This window comes from Idiotropiscis lumnitzeri, chromosome 5 (genome assembly GCF_059441095.1).
Source record: "Idiotropiscis lumnitzeri isolate Australia: NSW breed Sydney's pygmy pipehorse chromosome 5, RoL_Ilum_1.0, whole genome shotgun sequence".
Lineage (NCBI taxonomy): Eukaryota > Metazoa > Chordata > Actinopteri > Syngnathiformes > Syngnathidae > Idiotropiscis > Idiotropiscis lumnitzeri.
This window is the reverse complement of record NC_142395.1, coordinates 17665593-17675228: the sequence shown is the minus strand read 5'-3', so window position 1 is coordinate 17675228 and position 9636 is coordinate 17665593. Positions and strand designations below refer to the sequence as shown.

The following is a 9636-nucleotide window of genomic DNA, read 5'->3' as shown; positions in this document are numbered from 1 at the left end:
TGGTTATTTATTGCAGATATTCTCTGTTTACTCTTATTTTGAAGGCAACGCTGTCTCGTTTCCGTTACAATCGCGTAGAGTTATATGCTTTACAAGTATTCCGCAATCAAACTGAGCAAAAAATTCTCCATAATTGTCAAAAGTGTGCCAATACAAATTTATATCCGAAATATCATTACGTCAATTGGTTAACACAATATATTTCTTGAAAAACAACGACGTTTCCTTCAGAATTTCCTTCCGTCCGCTTAAGGTTTTATTAACGGGATAGATTTATTGTAGTACTGGAAAAAGTACGTTTCTCGAGTACATCAGTTGACACGTTTTGACGTTTGATTAAATAAATTAGGCAATTAGTAATAGACAAGTCCCAAACCAAAAGGCACCGCTGGGATTCGAACCCAGGATCTCCTGTTTACTAGACAGGCGCTTTAACCAACTAAGCCACGGCGCCAGATACCTTTCACAGCAGAATATAGGTATATCAACTATTTAGACGTATAATGGCAAGTAAATCTTTATTACATTTCTTTCTACCCAGAAAAACAATACTCTAACCTGAAAATTAGTATTCTTTTCTCTGCTGGAAATGTCTCACATCGTCTGACAAGCATTGAACAGAGTGGCTGCAAAACAGCCGCATGGATGCTGTTGAGCTTTTCTTTTTTTTAAGTCTCAAATTCCATACATTTACAAAATAGAAATGTTGCAAAACTTTATACCATACAAGCCCCCCACAAAACACTATGAAGCCTACAAACGATTTCTTCTGTAAAAGCAAAAAAAATACAAAAAGTAAATTCCTCTCTTAAAAACCGTCAAACTAAAAAGGTGAAATATTTGAAGCCTAATCTAAACGAAAAAAATTGTGCCTTTAACCCAAAACTCTGAAATAACATACTTAAGGGAAAAAAAAAATCTCAATTAGCAACCAAATACTTTTGAGACGCTGCAAAAAAATAAATTCACACTAGTACTACTTGTACGTACTTAATTGCTTTGAGAAAATGACAAGTGATTTTGCACTGATGAACAATGGATTCGCTTGCACCGTTAAGAATGATAACGAAGCAAAACTTGATTCTTCAATTTATTCAACAACTTAAACATTTTGGAAGTGTCTTCTTCACGTGACTGCGGTACAAGTGCCGGAACCAAAAGCGTGATTTTTAATAGTTTTCTGTTTTTTTCCTTTTTTTTTTTTACATGCACATGGTCTCAGCATAAATGCAGGCTATTGTCTTTTTTTCGTTTGTGTGTGTTATTTCTCAGTATATACGTTTTGTTTTTAAAATCACACACCGCTTCTGAATATAGGCGACAACCAGTTGAGAGATATACACAATCTTGGATTAAAAATATAAAGAAAAGGAGGAAGATGAGGAGGAAAACAAGTAAAAAGCTACCAAGAGAAACAAAGTTGTAAAAAAAAAAAAAAAAAAAAAAAAAAAAAAATCAGCAACATCCTATGAGAAAACAGCTCGCGTGAATGTGTCCATTTGTTAAATTATGGTAAATTCTATGAAAAAACAAAAAACAAAAGCAACACTCAAATAGACATTCTCAGCCTCGGAGGAGGTAACGACGGGATGTCTGCAGCCGCCTCTTTTAAATAAACAAAAGAACAAAGTCTATTTTTGCCGCCTGCGCCCGCCCCGTCACCACCTCCGGGCTACTGGTGGGCGCACTGGATCCCCGGCCCGTGTTGGCCGCCCTCCTCGTCCGAGCTGTCGTTGTAGGCCTCCCGGCGGCCGCCTGTCGACGAGCCCTGGCTCTCGTCGAGGTCCTGAAGGTCCACCTCCTCCGTGTCGCCCGTGATGAGCGGTGCCTCTGACCGCGAAGGAAGCATGTCCTCTAGCTCCTGCAAGACAAAGTGACACGCACGGGTTGTGTGTTCAAGATGACACGTGAAGTAGAGAGGTGACCAATGTTGAATATTTGCAGGTTTGATGATTATAATAATAGATTCCGCAACATTCTGAATTTTTTTCTGAAACTTCGCTATTAATTACAATGCATTGTAAAATCAATATTTTGCAAGCTTTAAAGGTCAAACTTAAAAACAAGAAATGATAACATTTCAAAAACCTGATGTGCAAGAAAAAAAAAAAACTTTTAATCTATCTCTATCTTCATTGCCTCAGTCATCTCTGACTAAAATTAGCTTTTGACCAGTAATTTTGTTTTAAAACGTTTCTAAAATATAAAATGGCATTTTAATGTAAAACAACTGTTTACATCAAAGGATAAGGCCAACTATACTTTGAGATTCAAATTTAAAAAAAAAAACTAAATAAAGAAAACATTTTTTAAATTTCCAAAAATGCGCAGAAAGAATTTATTTCTAAAAAAATAAAATAAAAATAACTATATTTTTTGTTAACTATACAATAAAAATGAAAATCATTTTAAACAATTAAAAATGTACTAAAAACAATGTTTTGAATGTTTTTCATAGAGTAAAAAAGTTAATATTTTTAAAAAAATTAAAACGAAGAAAAAAAGTTTCCCAGTCATGTTTTTAAAAACTGAACCAAAATGTGATTTTAGTGTGCCGTTACACCTCCAACAGGTATGCATGTAAAAATTACCTCAGTACTAAAATTATTTAAAACAGAAAAAGACAGAAAACCTAAAGGCATGATAACTGCCATGTCTTGCATATATTGCAGCTTTCTCTTCCCATTCACACACAAAAATTAATTTGCAGTACCGCCAATTTCTCAGGGCTGATCCAGTTGTTGGCAGGGAACTGCACGTCGAACTTAACGTACAGGTCTCCCTTCTCAAAGGGGTTGCGGTACTGTGGCATGCCCTCGCCTCGCACCATACTCACCGAGCCTAATAGAAAAAAAAAAAAGAAAAAAAAATGGCAAACAAGGTTACAGTTACACTCGACTTCCTTTACACCGCTAGACAAATTCGGTGCATTGGAGCGGAGGCGGGGCGCTACCCGGCTCGATGACCTTTCCGGCGGGATGCTTGACCACAATCTGTCGGCTGTCTAAATGTTTCAACATGAATTGGAAGCCGCACAGCGCCTCCACCAGTCCGATCTTGTGGTTCATAAACAGGTCCTTGCAGTCTCGCCGGAATGTCTGCAAGCACATCAAGTGTGTGGTCAAACACATAATACATAAAAGGACAAACTATTGATGACAAAAAAAGAGACTTCATATTGATGGAGCCTCCTGCTAAGATGAAGACAAACTATCATGTTACTAACCTAACAGATGTGTTATGAAAGCTGGCACTCACTCTGCCTGCTGTTCTAGTCGAGCAGGTTATGTCTAGCTGAAACTAAGTGTCAATATGAGCAAGGCACATGAAAGCACCCATCTTCAACATCTTTTGGTTTATTAGAAGAAAAAACATATAATAATAAAAACAATGTGGTTAAAAGGGTGTTAAGAGTTGTCTTGTCAATGGTGTTAAATTAGTTTAGTTTCTACTTTAGGTGGATAGCTTGCATTTAAACACTGTACGCACACCAAAAACAAGCCCTTTGCCCATCAACAATTATTGGAATAATTCATTGTGTCAATTATTTTTTAATTGATGAATAAGATTGAAAAAAAATATTCTTTCCAAATATCCATCCCTTTTTCTAATTTGATCATATACTTTATTAACCGATTATGATCGGTGGCCGGTCATTGGAACAGGACGATTTAAATTCGATTTAATTTCCCTATGGTATATATAGTAATAATCAAATGAATAAACAACAATGAGGTTGAATGAGAATTTTCTCCACAGCACACTCATGTGCCATTGCCAGAGTGGTTGGGAATCACTGATCTATCGCAACAGAATGTCGCGGAGGGAGCGCTTTATTGTCCCATCTGAGCCTCCGTAGCAACTCCGATTGGGGTGAAAAGTGAGCCGTCAGGACAACGTGCTGCTGCTGCTGCTCAACGGTAGAAGTGTAAAGCAGCACCTGCCGGTGACGACGGCACTCTAATGCCCACCAACTGATGATATGTGCCAAAATTTTCGATGCAAGTCATACTGTAAATTTAAATAAAAATGAAAAATGCTTCATAGGGGTATTTTCTAAATTGCAATGTTTTTATTTTGATATTGATAAAAATTAGGGCAAATCTAACCTCATTCTAGGGGTGGAAGGGATCATTGAACAGTCAACAAGAGGTGCAATGATTCATTGATTAATCAACAACTAATATTCATCATGAATTGTTTTGGATAATAAACCATTTAAATTGTTTTTTTTTAATTTACAATTGTCCAATTGCTCGGAATTTCAGGTTCTCAACTGCAAACATCCGATTTCTGTCATTTGGTTCCCACAGTGTAGTTACTTCTAATTGGTGTTTTCGCTAAGAGGACAAATTTCTCCGCTTCGGAGTTCCTGTAGCTTGTTCAACATTTACAATGCAAATCACAAAGTTCAAACAACAGGTTTTCTGCTATGAATAAAGGATGTAAAGGACTGAAGATGTGCATCTACCTCGTGTTCTTTCTCCTGCAGCACCAGGACGATGTCGCCTGGCTCCACCCCGGGGGCCTGATCTGCCTCGCCGCCAAAGATGATCTTCTGACCGTGCTTCATGCCCTTGTCCACGTGCACCTCCAGAATCTTCACCTCCTTCACCACTTTCTTGCCCTCGCACTTTTTACAGCGGTCCTTCTCGCTGATCACCTCGCCTGAGGGCGAAAAATCGCGGGGAATCGGTTAAAAACAGAAATGGGCTGAATCTGACAAAACTAAGCCCCCCCCCATCCCCCCCCAAAAAACAACCAAAAAAATGCTTTCAGACAATTTCCAAGTAGCTTGATATTAATGTGACTACAGTTGCACATCTTCAGAAATTGACACCTCCACATGGGCGCAGGAAGAAAACAGGCGACTAATTGACGCCGTACAACACGAATGGTCATAAAAAAGCCCAGAACAACCACCAGAGAAATTCAACACACCTTCACCATTGCAGTCCGTGCATACGGATTGCATTTGTTGCACCATGCCCGGGGCCAGCTGTCTGATCATGATGCGCATGCCACGCCCTCGGCAGGCGGCACATTTCTGCACTGCGCCCGTCTTGCCGCCCTGCCTGCAACGTAGCGCCACACCACATTAGACAGACCGTTCGTAAAACAGTTGAAGGCAATGCAGATGGATGAAACGTACCCGTTACAAGTGCTACACAGTACATTTTTGCTGAGTTGCAGTTTGGTCGTTTTGCCATTGTAAAGGTCCTCCAGTGATACTCTGCAAGGGAAACACAAAAATCAACATTGACAGAATCCAACACGAGTGTGCTCATTGCAATCTAAGTCCGGATACAAATATCAATCAATAATCAAGGCCCCCATTCCCCAGCTCTTTTGGTCGTACTTGAGCGGATGCACCATGTCCTCGCCCCTCCGCCGACCGCCGTTGCGAGAGCGTCCGGCCTGGCCGCCCATGAAGCCAAAGAGCCCGCCGCCGAAGATGTGCGAGAAGATGTCGTCCATGCCGGGGCCTCCGCCGCCGCCCTCCCGCAGGCCTTGCTCGCCATAGCGATCATAAAGCTCCTTCTTCTCCGGGTTGGTCAGCACTTCATAGGCAAAGCTGATTTCCTTGAACTGAAGCAGTAACAAACGTTTGAGAAGGAACTTAACAAGCCTACATTTGCAAACTATGTTCTGGGGACCCCTGGTGGTCTGAAAAATAATTAGCTAAAAAAATATGCATCATATTTCAGCTTACTGTCATATATGACTCGTACTATTATATAAAAACATCCAAGGCGCCATTTAACTCTGCTGGTATTTCGACAAGTGGGGTTTACAACACCACAGCAGTGGTAAAGAAGGTCCACCAGCGTCTGCACTTCCTGAGAGTCCTCAGGAAATTCAACCTGGACAGGAAGCTGCCGCTGGCCTTCTACCACTCGTCCATTGAGAGCCTGCTGACGTACTGTGTCTCCACCTGGTACAGCGGCTGCACTGAGGCGGACACAGTGAGGGTCCAGAGGACGGTCAAAACAGCGCAAAGGATTATTGGCTGCCCTCTCCCCTCACTGTCGGACATCTACACCGCCCGGTGCCTCAGCAGGGCTCTCAATATCGTCAAAGACAATACCCACCCAAACTCACACCTGTTCGACCTGATGCCGTCTGGCAGGCGCTACAGGTGCATCAAATCGAGGACTAATAGATTGAGAAACAGTTTATTTCCAAGAGCCATCTCCATTCTAAACTCTCACACAGACACACACACGACCACCCTTACCTTGCAGAACAGCAACGTGATGTGTTTTTATATACCCTATTCAGTCTTATTTTCCATTGCACTAACTATTCTCTTATTTATCAAATTTATATATTTATCTGAATTATTATTGTATTGCACTGGAGAGGGGAGCTCTCTAATCTCGTTGCACACTTGAGTACAATGACAATAAAGGGATTTCTGATTCTGATTATTGGGTTAGCTTTGTTGCTACACATTAACGTAGCAACAGCTGTTATTATATATCACTCTCTCTCTCTTTAGCGTTAAGCAAACTTTAATACTCTAGCATCCCCATGCAAGGCATCAGATGTAAAAACCTAGGTAGACTCTTAGCACCATGCGATTTCTTTTTCTATGACTGTTAAGAATGTTCAAGGGCTTGGACAGCTTGTCAATGGAGAACAATTATTTCACAAGTTATCAGAATATTTTACAGATGAAACCATCTGTCCAAAAGCTGAAACACAAAATAGGATGAAGCTTGTAACAAAACAATGATCCAAAACAGAATTAAAATCAATAACAGAATGGCTCCCGAAGAAGAAAATGTGTTCTGGATTGGCCCATGTCAAAGTCTTGACCTCAACTCGATTGAAATGTTGCGGCACTTGTAAGTTTTGTAAAAAGGAATGATCTGAAATTCATCCTGGTCGTTGTGCATGTGTGATCTGCCACTCCAAAGGAGGGTCGGATAGTTACTAAATCCAAGGCTTCATTGACTTTTCCCTCCATGTCCTGTGAATGTTTACATTTTACGTACTATAAAAATATGAAAACATAATTATTTGGGTGGTATTTAGGCATGGGCAGATTATTGACGTTTAAAAAAAATATACAAGAATGTAAAAAAAAAAAAAAAAAAGGTTTTAAAAATAGCTAAAACCCTCTTGCCAAGGGTAATGAGCTGCTCTTTTCTTTTTTTGATGGGACTTCTCAGCAGGCATGTCCTGCTGTAATATGGTTGTAATATGCTTTCAGAGATGCGCCGTGATGATCTAAATTAGCTGTTTCTTTAACATTAATGAAAGCCCCACCCCTCAGGTAAACAGAGAGGGGGTGCACAGGTACATCCAGAGAAGAGGAAAAGGGAGGGAGTTATTTGGAAGACGTGAAGACACCGCAAACTTCAGCATACTGACATAGATGCCTTTTTACTCCGTTGACTAAGGTACATTGGCCTTAAAAAAATAAATAAATAACAACAATGAGGTGGTGCCATCAGGTACTAGCTAACCCGAAGGAGAACATTGGCTAATAACTCACTAAGACAAAATACAACAGAGCAATGTTAACATTTATTTAAACTTAACATGGTACGTCTCGGAATGTACCAAATATTTTGTTAAAAATGAATGCTTTTAATTAGCAAATTATTTTTAAAAGGGACATGTTAGAGTTGTAATTTTAATACACTGATATGGCAAGATTTTTGCTCACTGTTATCATCTCGTCAGAATGTAATATCTGCCCATGCCCAGTGTTACTTCAAGCAGGCTGTTTGTTTACTCTTGTTATTCAAATGAAGATCAAACTACATTATAATAAATTTAATTTCTAAAGGTATGTCGTTAAAATCATGCCAAAACCTCACAAACACACAAAACATGATTTACTCACACCCAATTCACAAACAAACTCACCGTGTTTTGCAACTACAAATCATTCACAAATTGAAGCATTTCATTTTGCACATAAGAAATGTACTAATCAAATACATCCTGCTTCAGAAACAAATACAGCGTGTTTTGCACATACAAAGAAACATTTCTTCAAGAACAAAAAAGAAATTCTGCTTTTGTTCCATTTTTGTACTAGAAGCATATATTTTTTTGTATGTGAAAGACTTTAGATTGCACTTGAAGGGTAATTTTTTGTAATTAAAATCATGCTTTGAGAGTTTCCAAGTTTTTGGCAGGATTTTAACTCCATACAAAGGTTTCACATACATCCCCCCTGTCCCCCCCAAAAAATGTCAATTTTCTTAAATGTTCAAAGTAAAGAAGAAATTGAGTACACAATCAAGTACAAGTACATGAATCATTGGCAAAATATTAAAATGTCCCAACTGCACAAAATTCAGACCCCAAATCTCTTTTTTGGCACTTCTTTTTAGGAATGTCCCTCACCTACTATGTTCCATGTGACAACTGTAAAGAGTAGACCAGTGCTCACATAAACAAATGCACATAATGATCCTTGCTGATTAATTGGTGTTAGGGAGTCATTAAAAGTGGAAGGGGACCCAAAAACATTTGCGAACTCCATGCACAAAACTTATCTTTTACCTTGTCACCAGCGTTGGGGTTCTTGTCAGGATGATACTCTTTGGCCAGCTTCCTGTATGCCTGAGGAGATATCACAACACCAATCACTATCACTCCACCAACACGTGTGCTTCGCCCTCAATGACGTCACGTTATCTGCTGATGACGGAGAAAAGCTGGTTTACATTAAGCGATGCCCCCCCCCCAAAAAAAAAGAGTAGTTGATCTAGTTGGTTTACTCACACTTTGTTTTTCGTATAAAATGGCGGCTCGACATGTTTACGAAACGTTGTTCAATTGAGAAAACGGCTATTAGCATCGTAGGCTAGCAATAGGATCAACGACTTATGTAAACTCGTACCAGATATAATATAGCCCAAATAATGTTGCTGCTTAATTATTACAGCAACCACAAAACTCTTATAACAGAGGGCGTTAAATTTGAGTATTTGGGAGAATGGAATTCGTTTATGATCGAATTGACACCCAGTGGTTAAAACTTCAATGACAGCTGGCGTTCCGTTTTATTTATCTTATCTCCTAAACGCATGCGTCTTTATCGAGAATATATTTTTTGTATCAATGAAGCCGTGTCGAAGTTCTTGACTGGCTTGGCTTCATGGCTAACACCTGGACGGTTGCTACGGGAGAGGTGAAACGCCAAATGACTCAAACATACTTTAAATAAAGTCAAGTCATCGCTAATTTAGAGTGTTTGGATGCTTTTTAGAGTAAGCCAACCAGCCGCCTCAGATCACTTTATCGCGTTTCCATCGGCATCGTCACGCACAAACGAGCATCCAGGCCGGTTAGCTTGTACGTTAGCACACGATGCTAACGACGTACTTCCTGCTTACGATCATTTTCCAAGCGCCGCACGTCAAAGACAGCCGGGGAGTCGGGTGCCGTTTTACCGTGTTTATAGCAAGGCCGCCCTCCCCCCTGCGCGCTTTACCTTCTTCAGTTCGTTTTCGGAGGCGGACGGCGACACGCCAAGTATATCGTAGAGCTTAGTGTCGGCAACATTGGCCATGGTTGTCGCTGCGGATGTTGCTCTCAGCGCGGAGGCGGACGGACAAAGAGACGGCACCGAGTGGAAAATATTTCGCTTGCCTTCTGTGCCTCCACTTC

At 40.2% G+C, this 9636-nt stretch overlaps 1 protein-coding gene and 1 non-coding gene across 2 annotated transcripts; both read right to left on the bottom strand.

Moving 5' to 3' along the window:
* Positions 1 to 380: 380 nt before the first annotated feature.
* Positions 381 to 454, bottom strand: trnat-agu (transfer RNA threonine (anticodon AGU)). The gene has a single exon. It is a non-coding gene; the product is annotated as a tRNA-Thr (tRNA).
* Positions 455 to 1076: 622 nt separating this feature from the next.
* dnaja2a (DnaJ heat shock protein family (Hsp40) member A2a) lies at positions 1077 to 9636 on the bottom strand. Its single transcript, XM_088297040.1, has 9 exons — positions 9461 to 9636; positions 8527 to 8586; positions 5360 to 5589; positions 5153 to 5233; positions 4942 to 5075; positions 4472 to 4668; positions 2954 to 3098; positions 2714 to 2841; positions 1077 to 1861 (listed from the first exon to the last, which is right to left on the bottom strand). Exons 1-9 carry the CDS (start codon positions 9536 to 9538, stop codon positions 1673 to 1675), a joined length of 1242 nt encoding a protein of 413 aa, XP_088153166.1. The 5' UTR covers positions 9539 to 9636; the 3' UTR covers positions 1077 to 1672.

Bases quoted from the DNA above. Each gene is read 5' to 3' on its own strand.
- dnaja2a (XM_088297040.1), bottom strand. From the start codon at position 9,538: ATGGCCAATGTTGCCGACACTAAGCTCTACGATATACTTGGCGTGTCG. The intron at 5,234-5,359 runs GTACGACCAAAA...TTTCCCTTGCAG, and splicing joins GACATGGTGCATCCGCTCAA to AGTATCACTGGAGGACCTTT. The intron at 1,862-2,713 runs GTACTGCAAATT...TTTGTCTTGCAG, and splicing joins TCAGCCCTGAGAAATTGGCG to GAGCTAGAGGACATGCTTCC.